This window comes from Vombatus ursinus, unplaced genomic scaffold (genome assembly GCF_900497805.2).
Source record: "Vombatus ursinus unplaced genomic scaffold, bare-nosed wombat genome assembly UNPS02004691.1, whole genome shotgun sequence".
Taxonomy (NCBI): domain Eukaryota; kingdom Metazoa; phylum Chordata; class Mammalia; order Diprotodontia; family Vombatidae; genus Vombatus; species Vombatus ursinus.
Window position 1 is genome coordinate 6,348,283 of NW_020944469.1, and position 26,983 is coordinate 6,375,265.

General features: G+C 40.7%; 2 protein-coding genes across 12 annotated transcripts in view; one reads left to right on the forward strand and one right to left on the reverse strand.

The window, feature by feature from the left end:
- Positions 1–3,191, forward strand: part of ZNF711 (zinc finger protein 711) — a 39,692-nt gene extending 36,501 nt beyond the window's left edge. For all 7 annotated transcript variants that reach the window (XM_027840096.1, XM_027840079.1, XM_027840104.1 and 4 more), the window contains one exon: positions 348–3,191. In XM_027840096.1, coding sequence (XP_027695897.1) covers positions 348–1,525 — 1,178 coding nt within the window. In that variant the 3' untranslated portion in view covers positions 1,526–3,191. The remainder of the gene's footprint in view (positions 1–347) is intronic.
- Positions 3,192–4,701: 1,510 nt separating this feature from the next.
- POF1B (POF1B actin binding protein) overlaps positions 4,702–26,983 on the reverse strand; it is a 50,433-nt gene continuing 28,151 nt past the window's right edge. For 3 of the 5 annotated variants that reach the window (XM_027839635.1, XM_027839631.1, XM_027839607.1), the window contains 12 exons: positions 21,718–21,900; positions 17,467–17,600; positions 15,112–15,139; positions 13,508–13,582; positions 12,151–12,243; positions 10,508–10,621; positions 9,382–9,534; positions 8,995–9,114; positions 8,507–8,635; positions 8,025–8,110; positions 7,319–7,433; positions 4,702–6,082 (listed from right to left, as the gene is read on the reverse strand). In XM_027839635.1, the coding sequence (XP_027695436.1) occupies positions 6,077–6,082; positions 7,319–7,433; positions 8,025–8,110; positions 8,507–8,635; positions 8,995–9,114; positions 9,382–9,534; positions 10,508–10,621; positions 12,151–12,243; positions 13,508–13,582; positions 15,112–15,139; positions 17,467–17,600; positions 21,718–21,900 (1,236 nt within the window). In that variant the 3' untranslated portion in view covers positions 4,702–6,076. The remainder of the gene's footprint in view (positions 6,083–7,318; positions 7,434–8,024; positions 8,111–8,506; positions 8,636–8,994; positions 9,115–9,381; positions 9,535–10,507; positions 10,622–12,150; positions 12,244–13,507; positions 13,583–15,111; positions 15,140–17,466; positions 17,601–21,717; positions 21,901–26,983) is intronic. The other 2 variants (XM_027839623.1, XM_027839615.1) reach the window with 2 other exon arrangements.

Below are 26,983 nucleotides of genomic sequence, written 5' to 3' on the forward strand. Positions count from 1 at the left end.
TGTGTAGTCATTCTCTCTCCACTTATTTTTGTGTGGTGGAGGTCACTATGTGTCTTTTCATTGTGTGACTGGTAGTGCTTGCACTTCGCTCTACTCCACGGCCTTTTCATGAGAGAAGATTTAGGTTGGTGATTTCCTGCTTGGAGGGTGTGATGTGGCTGGCCAGCGCACCACATTATAGAAACTGCTTTAAAAATAGCCATTTTCCTTAAGGAAGGATCTCCCTACCAGGCCTCCCCCACCACCCCCATACTGAGTGTATAGGGAACTTCAACTAATATTTGCAGTGCTACCTATCTTCAAATCCATTGTTGAACTGTTGTCACAACTTTATTTTTTTAATTCAGCTATTATAATTGGTCCTGATGGGCAGCCCTTGACTGTATACCCTTGCTATATTTGTGGGAAGAAGTTTAAATCCAGAGGATTCTTGAAAAGACACATGAAGAATCATCCTGATCATATGATCAAGAAAAAATACCAATGTACAGATTGTGACTTCACAACTAGTAAGAAAGTAAGTTTTCATAACCACTTAGAAAGCCATAAGCTTATAAATAAAGTTGATAAGACCCTTGAACTTACAGAATACACAAAAAGATACAAAGAAGCTAGTCCGCTGAGTTCAAATAAACTTATATTAAGAGACAAAGAAGCTAAAATTTATGAATGCAAATTTTGTGACTATGAAACTGCAGAAAACGGACTGCTGAATAGACATTTGCTTGCTGTTCATAACAAAAATTTTCCTTATGGTTGTGTTGAGTGTGGGAAGGGATTCCGGCACCCCTCTGAACTTAAGAAGCACATGAGGACCCATACAGGGGAAAAGCCATACCACTGTCACCACTGTATCTTCCGGTGTGCTGATCAGTCAAATCTGAAAACTCACATGAAAGCCAGACATGGCACTGTCTTACCATATAAATGTGAGCACTGTCCTCAAGCTTTCTCTGAGGAAGCTGAGCTCCAGCAGCACCTGGAATTATTCCAAGGACATAAAACACACCATTGCCCTCATTGTGACCACAAGAGCAGCAATTCAAGTGACCTTAAGCGACATATCATTTCTGTCCATACTAAAGATTTCCCTCACAAATGTGAAGTGTGTGAAAAAGGCTTTCATCGTCCTTCAGAGCTCAAAAAGCACGGTGAAACCCATAAAGGTAAAAAAGTCCACCAGTGTAGACACTGTGAGTTTCAAACATCTGATCCCTTTGTGCTCAGTGGCCATATCCTCTCTGTTCACACTCGAGACCTTCCTTTCAAATGTAAAAAGTGCAAGAGAGGATTTAGGCAGCAAACTGAACTTAAGAAGCACATGAAGACCCATAGTGGAAGGAAAATTTATCAGTGTCAGTATTGTGACTACAATACTACAGATGCCTCTGGCTTTAAGCGACATGTTATCTCCATACATACAAAAGACTACCCACATAGATGTGACTACTGCAAAAAGGGATTCCGTAGGCCATCAGAAAAAAATCAACATATAATGAGACACCATAAAGAGACCGTTATATAAAATTATATATATATATATATACACACACACATATATATTACATATATACATATATATATATATATGTATAAATAAGAAAGGAGTTTAGAGACTAAGATACATTAATTGGAGAAAAAGAAAACCTCATGAACTGTTTCTCCTGGTTCCAAAGTTTGATATTAAATCATAACCTTACATTCTTTGTATTAAAAGTCATAAAAAAAAAAAAAAAAAGTCTTAGGGTTGCCAGTGATCTGATAGCCCTGAGAGTTGCTCATCACAGCTTGAGCACCGTAGACAGTGGTTAGAGAGTTCCACAGAATGGTTACAGAAAAGACTGCTGAATGTTTATTTCATAGTATTATATGCATTGTTAGGCGGGGGGGAGGGGCAGAGAGAGAGAACTGATGGTGCTATTTGGTTTATTCAAACATCATTTGCCTTCATGGTGCTGGGATGGGAGGTCAGTAACTTTTCTAGAACAACCAAGCTGCCCAGCTTATGCAATTTAGGGATTGGGAAGGTGGCAGTTGATCAGCGATCACTTAGTCATTGGGTTTTTCTGTAATACCTGGAATGGGTTTCCAGAAATGGTTGAAGTTTTGTTTGTCCAGTTTTAAAAGCATTTCATTCAGAAGCTTTTTAGGTTAGTTCAGTACTTTTAAAAGCTGAATTTCAGAGCTGCTAACCTATTTTGTTACTAGATAGGTTGTTTAAAAGCTAGCATTAAATGAGGAGGTCAGGGGCAATATTCCATTGCTGAGAGTAAGGGAGAGAGGGGGTTGTGTAGATGATGATTTCCCTTTTGCCTGATGCTACAGTTGAATGTTCTGGCTGGCACAGTTTGCAAAAGTATATTTGCATCTGATGTGGATTTGGAAGAAAATGGATGCAGCAATAGTGTTGCAGTTCAGCACTATTTTTCCTTAATGTTTTAGGAGCTTCTTTAAAAGTTTAAAAAATGGTTCAAAGAACGCAACTTTCTTAAATGCCACTAAATATTTAGAGGTTCTTTAGGACAGTTTTAGCAGATGGGATTCTTCTAGTCCTACTTGACTAACAATTAAAAGGTGCAATTTTATGCCATTGTTGAAAATACCGATTTTATAATATAAACATGCATTTTCATTTTGAGGCAGTAGTTATGCAGTATTTAACCAGAATAATATGCTGCCAGTAGAATTAATTCAAAGATGGATCTTCAGTTTACAATGTATACATTTAAAATACGCATCCGTTTAAATGATGCTTTGTGTTAGCATGCTGCAAATCAAAATGGCATTTAATAGAACAAAGCTGATCTAGGGCTATTTAATGAAAAACCTATTCATAAATGTTATGCATATAATGTGTATGTTTTACTTTTTTTAAGTTGCTTCATGTTTGCACACTGCTGTTGTACACATGATAAAAAAAAATGGAAATTTTAACTTCATTCTCTAGCGTGGCTTTGTAATTCAGACAACCTTCATCCTTTTGGTTTTGTACCAGATGAGAATCAGTTCTTTGAAAATAAATTTTTTATCTTTCTGAAACCTTAAAAGGTTAAATTTGGAATTTGAAACAAACAAGGTTTTATGTGTCTGTAAATGATACACACGCTGTAACATGAAATTGTCACTGTTACGTGGGACTGTTATTTCTAAATGTTATTGTAATGAGCATACAATAAAAAGTATCTCTTGCACTTCATGCTTTTACGGAATCTTTCTTGATTAACTTCTGATGCCTGAAGAATTTTTGCATTCATTTTGTTGAAATATTTCTCTCTTTAGGAAATGACTTTGTTTCAAATTGCTCACTAGTGTTTTTTTTTTTTTGAAAGAAATCTTCTTTTCCAATTTTATTGATTTAAATTGGGATCAAAATATGATATACATTGTCAGTAGTGCAGGTCACAGTGATCCTGCCAACTAATGTTTCCACCAGCTTGTTGAAGTGGCGCCTGACTGGAAAACCAAAGGATCTAGTGCTCTGCAACTAAGTCAAATTTTATGCTCATCAGATTGAAAAAAAGAGAGATGAATTCAACTTTGTTGAAATAGGAATTTAGAAATCTAGTTCTCTGGTTTTACAGATGAGACCACAGGCTCACTGGGAATACTCTTTACCAAGTATCCAGACCCTGAAGCACAGGCTTAGATGACTTTAATGTATTTGTCTAAAGGCAATATGGCATAGCAGAAAAACAAAACATTAGACTAGGAGCCAGGAGACCTGGCTGTGTCCTTGAGAGTCTGTGTGACCTGAGGGTAAGTTGACTCAATCTTTCTGGAGGTCAGATGAGGGTGGAGGAAAGGAGAATAGAATGAATCGTGTCTTCGGGGCTTCCAGAGAAAGAATTCTGTACCCTAGAGCTTTGGATAGATGGGAGAAGTGCTTCTGGACAGAAAGTCAGGCCTACTTGGTGAGGGGAGGGGCCTTCCTCTCCCTGGTGGTGTTCAGGTGGTGGCTGGGTTTTAATACAAACTGCGATTGTCTTCTGCGGTCCTTTCCGCTTCCAAGATCCTGTTACTTCATACAATTTACTTGAAAATTTTCCATCTCAATTAGCCTATTCTGGAAGCCAGGTAATTTCTCATGTTTCATTTAATCTCTTATTCTATGTAGCTCAGATATTTAATAATCGTTCTGATTTTCAGAACTTTAAAGTTTATGTGGTTAACCAAAATGTGTGTAAAATTTTTGAAATAAGATGTCTGCGGAAATTGTCATCCAGAAGCAGAAAACAGGTCGCTTTGCCAGTTATAGCATGTCCAAGAAGAGGTACCAAATACCATCACTTGGGGTAGTTTTCCTTTTCTTTTCTTTTTTTTAAGGTAACTGCACCTGTGAATGTGGACTCAAAGTGGGGAGTAAAATTTCACTGCTCCTTTCCTTTGAACGTACAACATCTCAAGAAAGACCACTCACAATATACATTTTTTTTTTCATATGCCATTTCCAATTTATTAAATTTGAATAGGTTAACAAAGAGAATGAAATCCCATTTTGACACTATCTTTGCAATTTGCAGAGATTTAGCCTGTGAAGAGAAAAGGCCTCTTCAGCCAGTTTCGTTATTCTTCATCACAAATTGAATTAAGAACCTCACACCTTTAAATGGTAACATACAGGAGCATCACTATAACACACACCATGGAATTTTGGAAGGTGGGTCCACCTTAGACTGTCTCTGGTTGGTTTTGTTCTTCTCTGGGGAGGGGAGAGGGGGCTGTTTTTTTTTTGTTTTTTTTTTTTTTAAATTTGCAGCAGCCGAAAGGCCTTGATTGTAATATAGCAACAGCATTGTCTTGTGGCATGGACTCAGTTGGCAGGTGTAGTGACACACCCTGAAACCAAGTCACTGCTCTGTTTCTTGTCTCAAGGTAAGAAAAATGATACCTGTTATAATTTTCAAACACTGAGAGAACTGTTTACCAGCTCACTTCATATTGTCTGTTTAATTCCTTCTTCTAAGGGTTTTTATCACAGTTACATGGAGGAATTGCCTATAGGGCCCATGACTTCTTGTGTCATGGAAAAAATCCAGAATGCTTAAACCTGCATTTGCTACAATTCCAAAGTTCATCAGATTTAGATGGAACCACAAACCATAACCTTTTAAGTATGTGTCCAATAATATTTCCTTATAAACCACCACACTGAAAATGAATATAACAATTAGGTACAGAAAGTATGTATTGCTTTTTCTACCATTTCTTAAAATGGGAACTTGATAAAATGCAAAGTGTTCATTGATTTTGCGAGTTCTGTGTGAATTTTGCTAGAAATTGATGTTTTATCAGGTTTAAAAAAGTATTTCCAGGTTCATGAGTAGTAGAGGTGTGAGGGGGGCAGCGGGTTGTACTCTTAAATTTCAGTTAAAACGAGAAAGAGTTATTTACTATTTCCGTGTCCATTTTAGACATTGCAGTGAAGTTATTTGTAGCTAGAAATTAGGGGTTTACTCATTTATGTGAGGGAGGGGGCATTACTTGAAGTCCTTTAGTTCTTGGAACCACCAAAGGACTATGTAAAGTTTGGTGAAATTATCTTACTTGTTAAGGAGTTGAGAACTCTCAATCCTTTTTCACTGCTAAGTAAAGCAAACCATCACCTGAGATGTCTTAAAGAGATAGATACATAATCTATAGCTTCCCTTTCATTCATAAGGAGAAAAAAAATTAATCCAAGCTATGTAGACACAAGTACTAATTAAATTGTTTTCCCTCCACCCCTACCCCTTCATCAAAAGTACTATCTAAAGTAAAGGTGCATACTCTATCTAATCTGGGGGAAAATAATAGAATGGAATAAAGTCCCTGTCCCAAAAAGCCAATCCAGTGTCTTTGGAAGTATCTTTTCTAAGTAGTAGAGCATGCTCTTGGTATGTCTGAAATAAAAACTTAAGCACTTCCCTGATTCCATTGTAAATACGTTAGAAAAAACTGCCATCCACAAATCTATTTTCATTAGGCAGGTTAGGTGTTATTATGGTTCAAAATTTGGATTGACCTTCATTTCTCATATTTTCCAAGACATAAGCAGTAACATAGTCATTGCGTGAACTTCGAACAGCAGGTGCTGAATTCATGGCTGGGGGGGGGAAATAAAAAAACAAAACACAATTGTTTAAAGCCTGTTCCTGCTTAGCTGAAAACATGGTTTTCTCCTATCAATCTGTTAACAAATCAGTGGTAGCATCCATGGACTTTGTGCGTTTACTGTGCAATCAGTGCCTTATTTGTTTGGATTTAATTCAGACTGGGCTCTTTTACTATCGGGAGTTTCAACTCCACAGTGTTAGTAGTTAAGTATCCTCAACATAAAAAAAAAAAAAAACAAGCTTGGGTAAATCAGTAAATGCTGTCTATCTCCCTCTCAGCAGTAAGGAAGCTCGATGTATCGCTTTTCCTTCCTTGCTACCTAAGGCATTGCAGACAGGACTGAAAGGTCCTCTGCTTAACATCCTTGTCTTATGCTCAGGCAGCTCCAATCAGTGAATGAAGCAAAGAATGCTGCCCTGTAGGGGACATGATTTAAGAACAACAAAGGGCTGCTGCTCAGTTTTCGTGGGCAGATTAAGATGGGAAAGTTCAGGTGCTCGCCTGCCAATCTTGGAGCCAACGGAATTCTATCTTGTTTACCTCTCTTTGGGGCTTATTGACCCTGCTATCTTACCACAGATAACTTGAAGTAGATTGTAAGCATGGCAGATAGAGGAGCCTCATATTTCTGAAACTTTGGTCAATGGTGATTTTCCCTGGAACAGGTTATGGAGGCACCAGGGTGTGGTGTTCCTGGAATCAGGATTCCAGTTCAAGAACAACTTAACACTACGTGATCTCTTTGAGCTGCAGTTTCCTCATCTGGAAAACAGAGCCACTGGTTGCTATGTATTTTATAGTTTGCTCTTAAAAAGTGTGTGATTGATAAATGTCCTAAGAATAAACCCATGAGTTGCTGTTTTTACCATGTCCAACCAAGTCAGGTAAGTCAAATCACCTACTGCTCCTGGTTGCTAAGGATTCTTTTAAAATCCTAAAATTAGTGGTCCATGGTCATTTTTATATGCCACATTCAAGACTGCAAGACAAATAATGGAGGGGGTGTCATAATAGAACTTGAAAGAGAAACCATTTTCAATACTAACAAAGTAAATTCAACCATTTAGAGAAAATGTATATGCATTACCTGTGTTTGTATGTTAGAAATGTTTCTAACACAGTGTATGTGTATATAAAATACAATTTGGGAAATTTTTCTTGCTCTTTCCTGACTGAAAAATGCCCCTTAGTGGTGCTTTGCTTTTTGCTGTAAGAGAGAACTTACACTAGTCCATTTGTCTTCTGTCTTTTCAATGACAATGGTTTGGGTGTCACTGCCTGGGGGGATGTATTCGTAGTCATCGTAAAGGAGCCCCAGAATTGGATATTGGGTTCTGTATCTAGTGAAAAGAAAAGGTGATTTTACAAACCAGTGTTTTGTGCTTTCTTTTTTTTAACAACCCCCCCACACACACACACACGCACAGAGCTTCTTTCCTTCTAAGGCCAAGACTTGATTCCATTTTGACTGTAACATCCCTGGTTTCTCATTCACCCCTCACATTCCTGAAACACCTTTGTTTTGACTATGTGGGTACTGTTATTCTCTAGCCACAAAATGTTTTTCAAACAATTGTGTACAAGAGCATATTGCAGATAATTAAGAAAATGTGATGGGGATTTCGAAAATGACTACTTTAAAGGAGATAAGGTTTAAGTAATGTCAGATGACACACTTCTATTCCTAACAATGGAAAACTTGGACTTAAAACTTTCTTAAGAGCGAATTTGCTGTCGAAAAAGCTGGACAGAAGATGCCTCTGTAAAGAAAGCCAATAAAGAGTAATCAAACCAAGTGCTTCTTTACTCTACATTCATTAACAGGGTTTGGGGGGAGAGAGATGGAGAATCATTAGGAAGGGCATAACCATGGAAGAAGTTATTGTAACATGAGAACAATCTGGTTTTGAAATATTAGGAAAACACATTACTTTTTAGTGGTGGTGATAGTGGTCCTTCCAGTGCCTGAGGCCTGATTATGGGAAGAATATTTTTCTTGTCTCAATTTGGAGAGTTCCTTACAAATAAAAGAGATTACAATCATGTAAAGAAAACCATACCCCATGTATTTATTGCTATTGAGTATAAGTACCTCAAGGAAGTTTCCTAAGGAGCACCTATTTGGAGCTTCCAATCTAAAACGAGGTGGTAGATGTTTTTCATAGCTAGTACCTAATTAACCATCTTGTAATATTTAATATAATCCCAGCAGCTAAGGCATAATAACTCTTAGCCCACATTTTCTGTTTTAAGTTTTTATCATTTAAAATTGCTCATTAACCCTTGAAATTTGGGTCAAGAGCTTTTCCACAGGTACCTGATTCCAACTCCTATAAAAAAAACTATTGAATTCTTCCATAGTTTTCTCTCAATCTATGGGAAGTATTTCTGTTAAGACCTCCTTCTGATTCACCTCTGACTGCCGCTTTATGAGGCAATCCTTCTCTTCCAGCAAACTGGTCAATTCGTGAAGCTTGAGCTGGTAGTCACTACAACTTCCTTCCCTTCTTGAAACATCCTTTTGGAACTGGTTCAGTTGTGCCTAAAGTTAAGGAAAAATAGGACAGCATGAGATCAATAGCAGTAGGCCCAAATTAATGCTTTTGGAATGAGCTTTCTTGGAATGCTCCTAGAATACAACTTGGAAACCAAGCAATGATCCCTCTCTGCTGTAGTAGTAGTAGTAAGGCAGTCTTGAGGTACTAGGGCAACAAATTTCCAACCCTGTGGCCATTCTGTTTACATAAATGGATAGCGCGTTACTGGGCCATGATGTCTAGGTAGGAGGTGCCCCACTGTATAATGCCACTACTAGTCATGAATCCAGAGGGCAACTCCATTCCCTAATGAGACAACAGAACAAAGAGCTCCTACTAAACAAAGTCTCCAATTTGAACGTACCCTAAGCTTGCAGATTTCTCTATCCTTCTCCATTCTCAGATTCTTCACCATTTCCATGTAATGGCTCCCAATCTCATCCATCTTAGCCTGTAGCACAGGGCCCGTACAGGTCTCAGACACCTACACGGGACAAAAATTACTCTGTAATTAGCATCTTATTTAATAGAAATTCATTTCAATAACAATTTAAGATAATTACAAAGTACTTTGCACATAACCCTTTGAGGATTTGCTATTACTTTAAAACAGGAACAGTGAGGCTCAGAGGTGAACTGATTTGCCTATAGCTAGTAAGTATAAGAGCCAGGGTTTGAAAATGGGCCTCAAGACAAAGTCTGTTCTTTACCTTATGCTGTACTTTCTCTACCCAACAACAGTTTTTAATACCTGTATTCTAAGGTTTTTATTCTCTTGTTCCAGATTTCTTTTACAATATTCTAATTCCTTTAGTCGATATTCCATATCTGACTGGCCATGTCGAAGAGAAAGAATGGTCTCCTCCAAGGTCCGACATTTTGAAGTGGAGTCTTGTAGTCCTTGCTATAAGGAAAGAAAATATCCATGAGACAAAGACATTAAAACTAGCCAAATCTTATCCCATCAATTGATGGTTTAGAGTTAACTGACTGATTTAAAGGTTTCGCTATGGCCAATTTTTTTTTTTAACTGTTCTTGCCACTACCTGGTTTAGAGTTGAGGGAAACACCCTAAAAGTCTATCCAGTCTTAACTCATTTCACAGATAGGAGTGATGGACAGGAGTACTGATAAAATAGAGCAGTAACTTCTTAGTGATCTAGTAGTTCGCTTAGTAGTAATCTTTCTCACAAGGGAGACCCTAACACTTGGACATGAGGAAACTCCAGTCATACCATTTGATATTGATGACCCTGGCCCACCATGCCCTATGTCCCAACCAAAATGTGGGGAGGGTTCAACCAATATTACTTTATTTTATCATCACATGGACCCTGGGAAGAAGGTGCTATTATTAACCCATTTTACAGATAAGGAAACTGAGCCAGACAGGTTAAATGACTTGGCCAGGGTCATCACACAGGTGACTTAAGGTGAAATTTAAATTCATGTCTTCCTAATTCCAAGTCTAGAACTCTTATCTACTACAGCACCAAGCTGAACTTAATCTTCTCGGGCCTTGGTTAAGATTTAAACAGATCTTCAGACTCCGAAAGGCTACGTTCCAATCATCATACCATGCTGAGGACAAGAGGCAGGAGGAGTCCAGGAGGTATCTTCCACTTGGGATTTGTTAAGTTTGGATATTATCTAGAACTATGTAGTCCTTGTCTCTGGTGACATAGTTCGTTGAGGTCTTGCTAGTATTTTATATCTGAAATGAATAAGGGGCTTGATTTCCCCAAATAGCTTCCACTTACCGCAGATAGTTGAGTTTTGATTAGAACAAGTTGGTCCTAAATTTCAACTTTGCTTAAAAACATCTGTACCATAACTACATCTAGAAAAAGGTGTCATCACCAGAAGCCTTGGCCTACCTGCTGCTGGCGGTTATTGGCTCTCACGGACGCCAAGAGTGCTTCATACTCCTTTATCTGAGTCTCTTTGAATGCCAAATCTTTCTCAAGTCTTATCTTGTCGTTTTCCAGTGCCTGTGAGAATAAGGTATTTGTTATGCTCTCAAATGATATAAATTTGTTGATGGTCACAGAAATAATGACTTTAAACAAAATTTTCAAAGTCTTGTTAAAAATACTGAAAGTGGAAAAAAAAAATCTGCATGTCACACAGTTTGGATAAATTGACTAAGTTCAATAAAATAGAATATTTTAGTGGTTTCTTCTTCCCTCCCCCAATTGACACATATAAAGATCTCCCGCTAATGATTCCCCACAGGTGGTGAATTTTCAAATTATTTTTACCCCTTTACCCCTCAACAATCATATCCAAAGTCTTCTGGAAAGTACTGGCTATGGAAAAAGCATTTCAGAAAGCACTTTGCTAATTAATAGAGAATATAAAAGATTGAATTATTAAAAAGGCTTCCAAATTACAACAAAAGAGTACTATGCTATATATTGGGGATAAAAATACGAGTAAAATAATCTTAACTTGCAAGCTTACGTTTAATATAGGAGATGCTATGCCCATATGTAAATATATACAGCATAAATATAAAATGAATAAATATGTACAATGTGGATTAGAAAGAAGGGCACTAGTGGCTGGGGGGGGGGGAGGTCAAACAAGCCCACGTAGAAGATGATGCTTGAATCGTATCTTGGACATCTTCGATACTGAGACAGAGGTGAGGAAGAGGGAGTGAATTCCAAGAGACAGGAGTGTCCTGTGTGGAACAGAGATCGGTTTTGCTGGACTGCAAAGCACAGGAAGGGAAAGAAGTCTTAACAGACTGGGAAGATGATATAAAGAGCTAAAACACTAGATAACAGGATATGAAAAGATCCCTTGACAGGCTTGAGTATTGGGCTGAATGTAATACAATAAAGTCCAACAAGAATAAATGTTTAGTTTTATACTTGGGTTCAAAAAGTTGATTTTCCAAGGGAGGAACGGTTAAAATACATTTTGTCCAAAAAAAAAAAAAAACAATCAGGGCAGTTGGTTTAGTGGACTTCGAGCTCAATATGCCTCACTGGTGCAACTCGACAACCAACACAGCTTCCAGAAATGAGGTGATCAGGCCACTGTGCTCTGTCCTGGCCGCTCACAAGCACCACGGTTTTTAGAGTAGCTGGCTGAGGTGAGCAACCAGGACGGTTAGTAGCCTTGAGGTTACATCCTATAAGGATCTTTTAACCAGGAATGTTTATTTTCTCTGGAGAAGAATCAGGAGACCTAATAACCATCCTCAAGCATATGTGAAAAATTGTCACGGGGAAAAAGGATTAAACTATTGTTGTGTTTGGCGCCCAAGAACCAGAAGCAATGGGTAGAGGTTGCAGGGGCAAACACAGGCTTGATGCTGGTGGGGGGGAGGACTTCCTCCAAATTAGAGCTGAAGGTAGAGTGTTCAAGTGCAGAGAAAGTCCACTGGTTAGAGCTTTATAGTAAAGATTCACTTTGTGGCCACTGAGGTCCCTTTTGACTCTGAAATTCTGTGATTCTTAAGTTATATAAACATGGTCTGTTTAGATGATAGAAAGAAAACCAGTCTTACTGCCAAATCATTTTGGAGATGACCCAGCTCCTCCCGTATATTGCTGAAGGTGGACAGCACCAGCCGGTGAGACTTGTTGGAGATCTCCCTCATCTGGAAGAGAAGAATGTATTCATTACCTCTTTTTGAGGGGGAGGGGGGGCATTTTTAGTAGGAATGTTCTAAACAGCCAATGTGAAGAAGTGAGAGTAGCAAGTCCTTGTGCCCAGATGCTTTCCTTTATGAGTGAATTTTATTGGCAACCTCATTAACAACTTCCTTGGTGGAAAGATGATCTTTGCATTAACGACTTCCTTTGCGGAAAGATGACCTTTGCATGGGTCATTTTGGGCAATCTGAAATCCACAATAAAGCCAGTTAATTGAAAGGCAAAGAGTCTCTGCTTTTGTTTCTTCTGAAGCAAAGCTTCCTCAAGCAAATTACTAAATGTTACTTTCATTGTTTCTTTAACCAATTACTATGAACATCCAACCTCAGAAAAATAAAATACATCCCCTTAGGATTACTGTTAAATGCAAAAATTGTGTGTGAAGTCACCGCAGGTTTTCTTTTTGTCAGGGATTTCAAGACCACGTCAGAAAATCCCCTCTACCAGGGCAAATTGGAATTTCCTAGGGCACTGAAAAGTTAAGTGACTCACCCAAGGCCAACAGAGCCAGGATATGTCAAAAAAGGGCTCAAGCCCAGAGCTTCTGATGTTGAGGTTAGCCCTATCCACTAGTCCACTCAAGAATAGTGAAATACCACTAGGTTTAAGTCTGACTGGATTATAAATATATACTAATTTCAAATGAAGTGAGAAGGCCCCTCCAGTATATTCAACTCATTTATTTAAAAGAGAAAAGGTAAGTGGATTCATACTCTAAATGAGGGAGGGGCAGCAATCATTGTGAAAAGACCTGGCAAGTTTTTGGTTCCTTCCAAACATCAGAGGTGTAGCCTCTACCCTCACCTTACTCTTTCCACAACCCCAATCGTGGTCTTGCTAAAAGCCATCTTAAACATTAAGAGATTATTAACTCCTGGTCTAAGAATTGAGAAAACACAGTAGGTCAGAGAAGTCTAAAATGTGCAATATTAGCAATAGGACTAGGAAGGAAACCCACCTGGCAAGCCAGCCAAGTGGCTAGATGGGAACCAAGGCAATTGCGGAAGAAAAGAAAGAATCTTTTGCAACAGACCAATGCCGAGTATCAAGTGTAAAGTTCTACAAGCCATGTGTCAGATCAAAGTTTTGGATAGAGTAGCTGACTTTTACTCCTTCACATGCTTATGAGAATCAGTTGGCCCACTGTCCAAGTAAGGCAGGCTTCTGAGATTTGGGGAGGGGGAGGGAGTACACCCTGGTTCATCTCACCTGCAGAATGTATCGGATTTGTTGTTTTGTGAACTCTGACAGCCCTTTAGGAATCAAGGCTTCGATGTCTTCCAACTATAAGAGAAAGAGAAAAGCCAGACGGCCTGATTCATTTGGGGGACCAGTAGTTCAACCAGCTTGATCTAGCTGGGGGGGAAGGGAGGGGGAAGGGGAACATGGATCATCTGAGGGGGTCCGTTAACTGAGACCCCCAAAAAATAAGATTTTATTTTCACTCACCTCTAACTGAAATTTAGCATGTCTTTCAATTATTTTAAAACATGATTCTGAGAAAGGTTTAGAGTCCATAGGCTTCACCAAAGGGGTTCCAGGACACACAAAAAGGTTAAGAAGCCCTGATCTAATCTTAGAAGTTCTTAATTTTTTTTTCCTAGTGACACACCAGTCTAAAAGGTGTTGTAAATTTACTATATAATCCAAAGGATGAGCAAATTCAAGATGTAGGAAACTAAATTGGGAAGGAAGACAACTGAAAAACTAATTGGATGTTCAATCATTTGGCAAATATTGACAGAGGGTCTACAGGTATGGTCCTGTTAAATATCTGAAAAAGAGTGATTTTAGGATTAAAGTCTATTCAACACTATCCCGTGATGGGCTTGTTCATCACATGCTTTCAACAAATGATGCTGTTAACTGGATGATAAATAAGATTCATTTATGGGGAAATAGGAAAAAAATTACAGAATTGCTGCAAACCTTGCTGGAAATATAGGCCTGTGTGCTTGCTATGTTCTGAGTAAGAAACATCTCTCATCTAGTACTTGAAGATTTATAAAGCTTTTTCTTCACCACACCCTTGTGCCCTAGGGTTTACTCCTACCTTACAGTTGGGGAAATCGAGACTCAGGTTCAGTGACACCTGCAACCCATGGTTGCACAGCTATTTAAGATTTGAGTCAAAATTTGAATCCCAGGTCTCCTGAGTACAAATCTAGCACTACCCACTGTACCATACTGCCTCAGTACTCATTTTTAGGCAATTTAGGACTTATTGAATAACAGTAATTAAAATATTCCACTAATGTTTAGAAACAGATGGAAATTTATACAAAAGAAGCAATTACACATTTTGTTACACTAAAATCAATGTTCCCTCTCCTTAATCACTTGTGCCACAAAAGACAATTATTAACAATATTTGCACTTGTGAAAGAATTAAATCACTAAAGAATTTTGCTCAAAGTTGTAAGTGATTTTGGCATGACACAGTGTTTCAGAAGATCATTCACATTAAAATACCATTTGCTACTTATTTAGTTGCTAATAACTTAGATTTCAATTTTCTATAGCATATGTTCTGAGGTAATGAAATTCATTATGAAATATATGAAATACATGAAATATAATGAAAATCATAAGGGGACAGCTGTTCAAAACGTTTTCTATTTTCAGCAAGTACAAAGTAATCAGTGGTTATACTATTTTTATAGACCAAATGCCCATTATTCACTCACTTATCCTGGAAAGAACATTTTGGGGTGATAACGCTGGGTTAAAGAACATACCCAAAGATTCTACTTACACAGCACAGTGTAATTACTAGTCAATAACCATCGATTTTTAAACTTGTGTTTCCTTACCTCGTCTGTAGAGTCAAAGTCCCGTTTACTACAACATTGAAGAGAAAATGGACAGTCAGTAAGTTCTTACCATTAGCATTACTGCTTTCTTTTAGCTGATTTCTGAGTCAGTCTAATCACAAAAGAAGCAGTGCGTGAATAAACCCGGTAATAAACAAAAGGAAAGGCCTGTCAAGAATAGCAGAAATGGTGGAGCTGGGCAACACTTCACACTTAATAATACAGGGTCCAGTCTCGGCTTTAAGGTTAGCCCAGTGCTTTTCCTACTTACGAGGTAGGAGAGTCAGGTAACCACAAGCAGGACATCTGCCTTAGCCAGCCCTTCCTGAGGCATGTCAGTGGCAGTGACCCAGAAAGTCACTGACAAAGGGAAGTATTTTTCGTGCTTCAGGTAATCTGTTGGGCTGTTGGACTTTGTAGTGCCTTCATGAACAGAATATGGGGATAAGCTGCACTAATTTACTTTCTAGGTTACTGTGTTTAGAATAATCCGAAGTCAATTTCAATCTACCTCACTCATGAAAGTGCTCCCCAATTCAGCCCCCTCAATGCCCTCCCTCAGCCAGTGCCCACCAGGGATATTAAACCTGTTCTCCAAATATACCAATAGAGTAACAGGATACTAAGGTCAGCATAAATGGTAAGGACCTTCAAGGCTAGTACCCATCACGTGTACATATATACATACATACACACCTATATACACACACATACATATACAACTATTCTCTATTGGTTTGATAGATTTTGTTGCTGTTTTTAAAAACTGATCACCTAACAAAACTTAATATAATGAAGATAAATATAAATGCATGCATATAAAAAGCAATAACATATATACATACATACACATATACACATATATGTGTGTGTGTCTCCAACCCTAAAACAGTAGATTTGAAGGCCTGTGTGGAAATCTCTCATGGCCAAAAATGGTGATTGGGAGTAGGTCCTTACCACAGAAAAAGAACTACTTGCTCTGAGCCCTGTGGTGGCATTTGGCGTGGCCTGCAATAACTAAAAAGAGCTCCATGCAGCTACTACAGAGGAGCCAGTGGGCTTCTCCGGGCACTGCAGCACTGAACTCTGGCTTGACAGCACTCAGGAGGCCCGTTGTATCCCCAGCTCTGTAACCCCAGTATTATAATGGTTAGCACACAGTAAGTATTCAGGAAGTGTTTATGGAGTTGTTCAATTGTTTTTCTGTGTTAAGGATGCCCACAATGACTTTTTGGCAGTAAGAAATTTCCACAGATCTTTCTTCCCATGAATACCTTAAAAAAACAGTAGATATAACACCTTGAGTTGAGAGCAAGAAAGTAATCAAAATGTACCACTCCCTACCACCACCACCCCCCTTATCCTCTTCCTTCCGACTCTTTCAAAATCATTTCTTTCCCCTAATTTCCAAACCAAAATTTTCTAGCCTTCTGCCATTTTGAGTTTGGGAGGGGAACAGAAATGAAGAGTCAAAAGTCTCCAAGCTGAAAGGGCCCTCAGATCATCTACTTCACTACGCACCTGACCTAGAACTCCCCATTGCAACATACCAGAGCAATGGTCATCTAGCCTTCTGTTAAAGACCTCCAGGGAGAGGGAAACCTCCCATCTCTTAAGGCTTTCTAGTCCACTTCTGGACAGCTCTAACTGGTAGCAAGTCTTCCCTTATAGCAAGGTGAAATTGGCCTCTTTGCAACTTCTCCCATTGGTCCGAGTCCTGCCCTCTGAAGCCAAAAAGGACAAATAGAAACCTTCTTGTGCATGGCTGCCCTTTGCAAATGCACCCAGCTATTGCTTTCCTGCCCAGTCTTATCCAGCTTAAACATCCCTGGTTATTTGAGCTGATCCTCGGATGCCATGATCTTGAGGCCCTTTCACTACCATGGTCACACTTCAGCTTGCTCAGATGTGTTGCTCCAAATAGGAAGTGGTACTCCAGCTGTGATCTGACCAGGGAAGAGTAGTACATCAGGAATATCACCTCCTTATTCCTGGAAACTTTATGCCTTTTAATGTAGCCTAAGAATGTGGGATGAGAGCTGGCAGGTCATTTAGTCCAACTCTCTCATTTTACAGATGAACTGAGGCCCAGCAAAAGGAAATGACTTGCCCAAGGTCACACGGGCAACGTCAGATGCGGGTCCTGTGACTCCAAATCCAGTGCTTTCTACTACATCACATTCCCATATGTCTCAGTACTCACATATGATATATACAAACATATGAAGTGATGAGGTCAATCTTCATGTATGGATTGTGGGGATGTACATATTTCCACAAAAATCATATAATATCTAATGTAACAAAGCTCCTTGATAAGTAGAGAGATAATCAGATAGCACATGTTTACAATACCTTCCTCCTATTTTTTGCAAATGCTCTAATAAGCAGTGATACAGGTCTGTGTTCTTGCGTCTCAGGTCAGCAAGCAATTCTCCAAAATATTTGGGGTCCAGTTTTTCAGGGCCATCCTCTTGAACAACTGTCACCTGAAGAAAAAAAAAAGTCACAGTTGTAGAAATCGGCTTTTTAAACTTCATAAATGTTTGGATGACAAACGAAAAGCACTTCATTCATGTGACCAGCTCATTCTAAAGTCTTTTTCTGACCCAAACCACTAAATGTTTTGGGGGTTTGGGGTCACAGAACCACGTTTTCCAATGCTATAACTCCGGGGGGCAAGTTTGGGTTCTTGCTGTATTTAAGACTTAGTGATCTTGTGGATGTGAAATCTGAGCAATTTCTCTAAGAAATTCTAGAATGAGTGATTTCAAATGGTGGACCAACTTCATTCAAAATCTCTAAATTGGCCATCATCATCATTTGTCTTAGTGACCCTTTGGGAAAAAAAAAATACAGGTATAACTGCTCTGAGTTCTACTGCATACATGGCCCAAGACAGTTTCAGTTGAACTCAAATCTTTGTGGTGAAAGCCAAACTGATTTACTGGTCAATCTTACACTTAGATCGTATGAACTTCCTCAACCCAATGTGTTTTTCTGTTAAGTCTTGCTGGACTTACTGCACTAATCATCTGAACCACACATCCAGGCAATTTGACATAGAAAAGAGGGGCTCTGGGCTAAGTTCAAAAGTACCTAAACGTCATGGACATCATTGGATATCCTGAGTATACGCAACACTAAGAGAGATTTCCCAATATCCTGGATCAGAAACAATCAGTTTACTTCACATCTCAACATTTTTTTTCCATCTTGCTGAAGATCTGTCTTCTGGCTGGCTGGAGAGGAGGGCAGGAAGAGACACACTCAGGCATCAACTACATTTCCTTTGAAACCTGGGCTAAGACCAGCATCTTGACTACTAAAGGTGTGAATAATACCTTGGCTTTTGTGACATTCTGCTCTTGGATTTTTCCCCCTTCAAATCTGTCCTGCCTATTGAAAAGGAAAGAGTAGCCATGCTCCGCTTTCTCTCCACTACTTACTGAAGCCAGCTGGAGAAGCCTGAGTGAGCACAGGGAAAACAGTCAGCATATGCCAGAGAATCACTACCATACCCACCTTTGAGGCTATGTTCCTGGCCTCCATGTCCACTCTGAATTTGAGCAAGGATGGAAAAAAGATTTGCTTCGTTTGGTGGTTACTAAATCACCTATCCTCAGTTTCATCCATTTCAATGCTAGGGGCACCAGGACCAGCAGAAGCAGGAAATCCGAATGGACTTAGGACTTATTTTAAAAAAATAAAAATAAAAACAACTGGCTGGATTTCTCTTTACTGAACAATGGATAAAAAGCAAGAAAACTGAACCAATGGTATTTCCTCATGCCAAGGCAGAAAATTTACAAAGTAGAATTTCACAGTATATTGCCTCAATATAATCCTTCCTCATTTTGCACAATTCACATTTGGGGAACACTGAGGGAAAAATCAATTTGGTTCCCAAGTCTATGGCAAGGTAAAGGTGAAATTTCCCTGATATGCCTGTCAAAAAATGTCAACACTTCATCATAGCTATTCAGATTTTCTCGTTTAGCAGAACTCTTTAAGGAAATGTTTACCCTGTTTGCCTGTGGTCATGTTCTTATTGCTCTTCATAAGGTAAGTGATCATTTTTCACATGGAAACTATCAACAAGTAAAAGCGAAGTGCTCCGCACCAGCTGAGGACTGAATGGAGACTCCTTTTCTCTGTGATTACAGTGAGCTGAAAAGAGCCTTGAGGTGCAGCCAGACTCCATTATTATCGACTTGCTGAACACCAGCCATCCCAGATGTCAATCTTGGACGCCAAGCTCAGTTATATATGTATTAACAATGCAGGAATACACCAGGGTGACTGCTGAACAGCTATCTCCAGAAAGACCACTTTTCCCTAACAAGAAGCTGGAAAGGCTATTAAAGAATTTTTGTCTTTGTGTCACTCAGATCGCCATGCCCACAACTTGTAGCACAACAAGCAAGCTCCTTGCCTCTGACTATCTCACTGTGCAATAGGAACCTTCAACAAGCATCTGGTGCCTAATTCCTTTAGCCGATACATAACCTAACTCCACTGTGACCTCCACGTCAGTGGTCCTGCAGGCTGGCTGTACCTTCCTCCCCGATCTCAACACTTTATTATCTTCTATTCTAAGAAACTCTTGTGGCCTTGTCCTATCACCACCCATTTGCTTTGGGAAAATCAAACCCTGGATCCTCCTATCATCTGTCCGCTTCCTTCATTGCTATCATCCCCACCCTCTCGCTAGTCTTCAATCTCTCCCTAGCTCCCAAGTTGTTCCCTTGTTGCACACACACAAAAGTCTCTTACTTAATCTGATTCTCCCCACTAGCTCTTGGTCTTTGCCTCTCCTCTTGTCAGCTGAAGTCCTTGAAAAAGCCACCATCTATCCAGATAGGTGCCTCCTCTTTTTCTTTCCCCTTCTTCTAGACTTTCTACAAGTTGACTTCATTCTTCTGAAACTGCTTCTTCAAAGGTAGCAGAGATCTCTGAATTGCCCAATCGAATGGTCTTTTCTTTCCTTCACGGAGTGTCCATCTGTAGCCTTTGGCACTGTCCCTCATCCTTTCCCTCTGGGACACTCTCTCCTCAGTAAGTTTTCACAGTACTGCTCTCCTGGTTTTCTCTGTGCCTGTCTGAGCACTCCTTATCAGCCTCTCAGAACTGGAACTGTGGGTATCTTTTCTTTCTATACTACCTAGCTTGGCGATCTCATCAGCTCCCCTGGGTTCACTTGTCATCTCTATGCAGATGATCCTCAAATCTCCAGATCTAGCTGGAGGCTCTCTCCTGAGCTCTCGTCAGGCATGGCCGACTGGCTCCCGTGGACATCTCAAATGCAGTGTGTCCAAAACAGAACTTCTCCTTCTCCTCTAACCCTCCCATCTTCCACACTTTCCTGTTACTATCAAGGTCACCACTGTCCTCTCAATAACCTTGGTGTGGGCCCTCCACTTACTCACTTGCTTTTATTCCACAAATCCAATCTGTTGCTAAGTTTTGACTTTTCTCTCTTCCAAACATCTCTCCTACCTCTCCTCTCCATTCACAAAACCACCACCTTGGTGTATGCCCTCCTCCTCTCCTGAAATAGTCTTCGGCTTGACCTCCCTCTGTCTCTCTCCGCCCTAATCCATCCTCCACTCTGCTACTAAGGGGATTTCCCTAAAGCACAGGTTTGCCAGTGGACAGCCCTCCTCAATAACCTGGGGTAGTTACCTCCAGGATCAAATACACAGTCCCGACGTGCATTAGCAACCTGGACACTTCCAACCTTTCCAGTCTTCTTCTACTTTCCTTCCACATCATGCTGGTAACACGCCTACCTCTACAGTCTTCTCCTCTGATTGGTTAGTTCATCCCCAAACCTCCACTGCAAGAGGCTCCCACACCAGCCATGCTCAGTCCAAATATGGTTCAAACCATGATACCCTGGACTCCTTCAGAACTCCCCCCCCCACAACTTTCATAGCTCTTTTTGCGGTGGTATCTTCCCCCGTTAGAATTTAAGTCCCTTGCTTGTATTTGTATTTGTCTTCCCAACACTGGGTACAGCGTCTAGCACCCAGTTAGCACTTACTAAATGCTTGATCTCTGTATGTATATCCTCTAAGATCTTAAGACATTTTTATAGCCAAAGCATAGTATATACCAAGATATTTTTCCTTAGCTACTAAAAGTTCACTAAATAATGTGCTGATAGAATAAAGAAGAGGCCATTTCTTCCGTGGATAACCAGGGAAAGTACATTCATATTATGGATAATCATAACTTAGAAGTCATTTTCAAAGATAAGCTCTTAGTTGTAAAATGTACAAAATGGAACTTTGCAACGCTACAGCTGGGAAACAGTGTTCCACGTCCACTCCCCCACTCCATTACACGGCACATAGGAAATGAAATAGTAAACATGAGAAGGGCTGGCAATAGCCATTTGAGGAGACGCTCCAATGAGCAAACCCTGAGGGTCTCATTCTTCAATGTTCTGATCCCTTTCAGTGGCACCTGAGGCTGGTGGTATTTTTCCACTCAGACCTGTGAGACTGTGTGAAGGGTGATCAATCAACAAACATTAAGCTTCTGCTAGGTGCCTGCCACTGTGTGTGTGCTAGGTAAAAGGAACTGACTCATTAATCTTACCTGCTCATGTGTTTGGTGTGATCCACTGTAGCACAGCTCATTTCCAGTGTTCGTAGCAAGTGAACTACTTCCCGTGATGACTTGGGTTTGCTGGGTGGAATGGCACGGTTGGCACAGCTGAGCCTGTACAATCTGGGGCTGCTGTATGACATGATGTTGACACTGAATCTGAGGGTAGCATTCCTGAGGCACACCCCAAAACCACCATGGACAAAACACATTACTAAATCACGATGGATCCAGGGAAGCCTTGCTGAATTCACACACACACACACACACACACACACACGCACAAACTCACATGTACACACGTGAGAATTAGAACCTTTTTTTTTTTATATTTTAACCAAATGACACAATATTTTTCAAAGTACTTTACAGAGAAACCAGACTACTTCTCCAGAATGGTAAGGGAATTTGGTGTTCTAGTAAACTCAATATTCTACTTAATTAAGAGTTAGTAGACATATAGATATCAATATATCAGTCAATTTTCAAAACCAGAAAGTAATAACATATGTTTAATACTGAGGTTATACTGAGTAAACACAATTTAATCTTTTTTTTGACACCCTAAAAGGTAACTTAATGATCTCGTAGTGCCTCTGACATCATTATGAATATCAGTTCTTCTTGTACAGTCCTGTCCAATAGAATGTCGTAGACTCTCGGAAATTTAGAGTGGGCAGGGCTGTTAGAAATCATTTAGCTCCAGCTTCTCATTTTACAGAGGAAGAAACTGAAGGTCAAGATGGCCTTACCTAAGTCAGTAGCAGAGCTTAGGCTAAGGCCCAGGCCATATGAGACCTAGTTGAAGGAACTGAAGATACTGAGCCTGGAGAAGAGAAAACTTGGGTGCAAGAAAGAAACGTGAGAGCGACTATCCACAGATACGAGGGTCTGCCAAGCGGATGAGGGCTTGGGCTCACCCTGCTTGGCTCTACCAATGATGGGAAGCTGCCGAGCATCATATTTAGGCTCTGAGAAAGCGGTAACTTCCTGAACAACTGGAATCTCCACAGGGGGCAGGCAGTGGCTTCCCCATCACAGGAGACATTTCAGTTGAGGCCAACACATGTTGGAGGTGGTATGTTTCTCTCCAGGTTAAACTCGGGGATCTCTTCCACCCAGCCTCCCTCTAGCCCGGGAATTCACACACTGAAAGTACGGCCTCTCCGTGTCAATGGATGGCTCCTCCAGGAACTGCCATTTCAGGAGGGTGCCCAGGCCAGCCAAACGTCACTCTGGACTTCCTCTACCATTCCCCCAGCTGTCCACCTTTCTATCCCTGCTCCCACCACTACCTTTGCAGCTTCCTTTTCCTAATGACCTCTTAGTTGCCTTTTCTCTCTCTTCATTCTCCTTGACCTCTGCAGCCTTGGACACTGCTGATCACTCTCTCCTCCTGGATCCTCTCTTCTCTCTGGGTTTTAGGGACACTTTCACTTGGTTCTCCTCTTCCCTATCTGATCACCCCTTCTCTGTCTCCTTTGCCAGATTTTCCTCCAGACCCTTCCCTCTAGCCATAGATGGCCCTCAGCGTTCTGGCTCAGGTCTTCTCTTCTCCCTTTATACCACTTCACTTGAAGTGAAGTGAAGCTTCACTCATCAGCTTCCATGGATTTAATTGCCACTTGTATGCTTCTGATCTCAAATCTACCTATTCTGCCCTAATCTCTCTGCTGACCTCTAATCTAGCATCTCTGTCTTTCAGACATCTCAAACTGGATGTCCAGTAGACATCTTAAACTCAATATGTCCAAAACAGAACTCATTATCTTTCCCCCAAAACTCTCCCCTCCTCCTAGCTTCCTTATTACTATAGAAGTCAACACCATCCTCTCAGTCCTCAGGCTTGAATTCTAGGAGTCATCCTGGATTCCTCCCTATCTCACACACTCCCAGCCCCGACCAGATCCAAGCTATTTCGAAGGCCTGTCATTTCACCTTTGCAACCTCTCTTGAACACTCCCTCTTCTCTCTTCAGACGCTGCCCCCACCCTGCTGCAGGCCCTCATCACCTCCCGCCTGGATTATTACAATAGCCTGCTGGTGGGTCTGCCTGCCTCAAGTCTCTCCCCATTCCAGTCCATCCTCCATTCAGCCACTAAAGTGAATTTCCTAAAGTGCAGGTCCAACCATGTCACCGCGTCCCCCCCCCCCCCACATACACTCAATACTCAGTGGCTCCCTATTGCCTCCAGGAAGCAGATACAAAATGCTGTTTGGCATTCAAAGCCCTTCCTAACCTAGCCCCCACCTAACTTTCCAGTCTTCTTATACTTTATTCCTCAATGTACTTTTCAATGCAGTGGCACGGTGCCTCCTGTCTGGCCCATGAACAAGACAGCCTATCTCTCAGCTCTAAGCATTTTCTCTGGCTATCCCCCTATGACTGGAACACTCTCTCTCTTCTGCTTGACTAGTGACCTCCCTGCCTTCCTTTAAATCTCAACTCAAGTCCCACCTTCTACAGGAAGCTTTCCCTAACCTCTTTTAATTCCAGTGCTTTCCTTCTTTTAATTACTTCCTAATTATCCTGTATATAGCTTGCTTTGGGCAGCCAGGTGGCCCAGTGAAGAGATTGCCAGGCCTGGAGTCAGGAGGACTCCCATTTTCCTGAGTTCAAATCTGGCCTCAAGACACCTACCAGCTATGTGACCCAGGGCAAGTCACTTCACCCTGTTGGCCTCAGTTTACTCTCCTGTAAAATGAGCTGGAGAAGGAAATGGCAAACCACTCCAGGATCTCTGCCAAGAAAACCCCAAATGGGGTCATCAAGAGTTGGGCATGACTGAACAATAAAAATAGCTTGCTTTGTATATATTTGTTCGTATGTTGTCTCTCCCATTCGACAGTAAGCTCCTTGAGGGCAGGACTATCTTTAGATTTGTATTTATATCCTCAGAAATAAGCATTTAAGAAATGCTCATTGAATGACTTATGTTACAGAAAGGAGTCTTGGTGGCGGGTAGACTGGACAAGGTGGGCTCAGAGGTCCCTTCTGATATTCTGCTTACTAGTGCTGGGCTCTTTCAGGAGTCTGTGGGGAATCTATCCTGACCTAACACTATGACATTAGGAAAATTACTTTTTGGAATAAATCCCTCATCTCATCAGCCTGTATAATTGTGATCTTTTTCCAGAAATGAGAGCACAAAACACGAAGCCATTCAAATTATCTGTACATTCCAGTTACCTGTTTTTTTAAGATGAACTGCAGTTTGCAAGATTTATTTTCTTATTGCTCCGCTTTGAATGGAGGTGTCCAATAACTGGCTTTATTTACAGGGGGTGGGAGAGGAAAAGGAGAGTATGTGGAGAGGGATAAGGTGTGAAAAGACTGCACAGGTAGGAAGGGGCCATTTTTATGTTATGAAGTACTTGAAAAGCCAGATTTTATATTTGATCCAGAGGCTATAGGGAGCCATGGGAATTTACCGAATAAACATGGGGAGACCTGCATGTGAGGAAAATCACTGCAACAGCTGAATGGAAGAAGGACCAGAGCAGGCAGAGATTTGAAGCAGGGAGACCAATGATAAAGAAGCCCTCTGTGCCAGTGCCAGTCCCAGTATGGGGTGGTGAAGGCCTGCATCAGAGGCATGGCAACACCAGAGAAGAAAAGAGGGAGCAAATACAAGAGATGCCATGGGGGAGGGGAGAAGTGAAGAAGAACAACAATCAAGGCTAACATGTGGGTGACTGTAGGATGCCAGTACTCTTGACAATAACAGGGAAGTCTGGAAGAGGGCAAGATAATGAGTTCAGTTTTGAACAGGTTGAGATGAAGTTATCTATGGGACATCCAGTCTGAAATGTTCAACAGATAGCTGGAGATGTGACACTGGAGGTCAGGAGAGAGGCTAAAGATGGACAAATATATCTGAGAATCATTGAAGCCAAGGGAGATAATGAGATCACCGAGGGAATCAGTATAGAGAAGAAAAGAAGGCCAAGCCAATGAGAGAGCTTGGGGGATATCCTGTGTCTTACCAGTTTCCAAAGCACACAGGGCACACGTTACCCTAGTTTGGGGACACTGATCCCCAAATCACATGAAAAAAATTTGCTGATTTTTTTTTTTACAGTTGACCTCTTGCAGTGTATAGATTTCTTTCCTCCTGTCCTATGGGATAGGCCTGTTTGAACTGCTCTCATCTGACTACAAAGAGATTCACTCAAGTTCCATGCTCACCAGCATCTCCTGTTTAGAGATCTTTCTCTTAGGAATCAGGACTAGAGTAAGCCATTCATAGGTACTTACAGTAATTACCACTAAATTATCTCTCAGCTTATTTGCTTAATCTCCTAGGAAAGTCCTAAATCTCCAAAAGCCAATTAAATTATGAATAAGGGGGAAAAAAAGGCATCCAAATGGCTCCAACCCAACTGTAGTGTTCTGGTTGCACCACAAAAACAATACATCACAAGTGCAATCTCGTCTTCAAAAGAGGGCATGGAAGAATTTGTGCCGTCTGTCTGAAGCAAGTCTTAGTAAAGAAGCAGGTAGAGAGTATGGCTCACCTAGGTCTTTCTATTTTAAACGAGTGAGGATAATAAGGCTCATTTTTCTCCAGGACTAGAAGGGACATGAGGAATCGTCTGGTCTTACCCCTTCATTTTACAAATGGGGAAAACTGAAGGTCACTAAGTTAAGTGGCTTTCCCGAGGCCACAGAAGTAGTAAGTATAGAAACCTAGATTCCAGTTCATATCAGAGTCCAAAGTCTGGGTTTCCTTCCCTGGCACCAAGTGGCACTACTGTGTGAAATGCTATTGGCCAGTGAGGCTGAGAAGATGTCGACGATCCAAAGAGTTCAGCGCTCTCCCAATTACGCCGTGGAATGACAACTCCGAACTCGGAACTGTGGACATTTTCCTTCGATTCCTAACCAGACAGCAGATATTAGTTCCTTTCTGCTTTGTTTTTTCACAGCCATTTCATGTGCTTCATAAATAACTATATGGCACATACTGAAAATGGAATCCTTTAAAAATTACCTGGAGAAAGGTATTCAGCACAGTGGGCACGCCACTGGTGAGGGGCAAATGGGATGTCAACAAGAGCTGCACTGGTTAATAGGGCACAGATGAGTAGAGATCAGCACTAATGGAGGGGGCTCCCACAGTGAGGAGATCACAGACCTACTTAAGTATAGTGATTCAAAGTGGGGAAAAGCCAACGGAACTTGGCTTTCTAAATAGACCAGAGTCTGAATGTTTTGGATGTATCTGATAAACACTCTGATCTATTCCAATCGGTA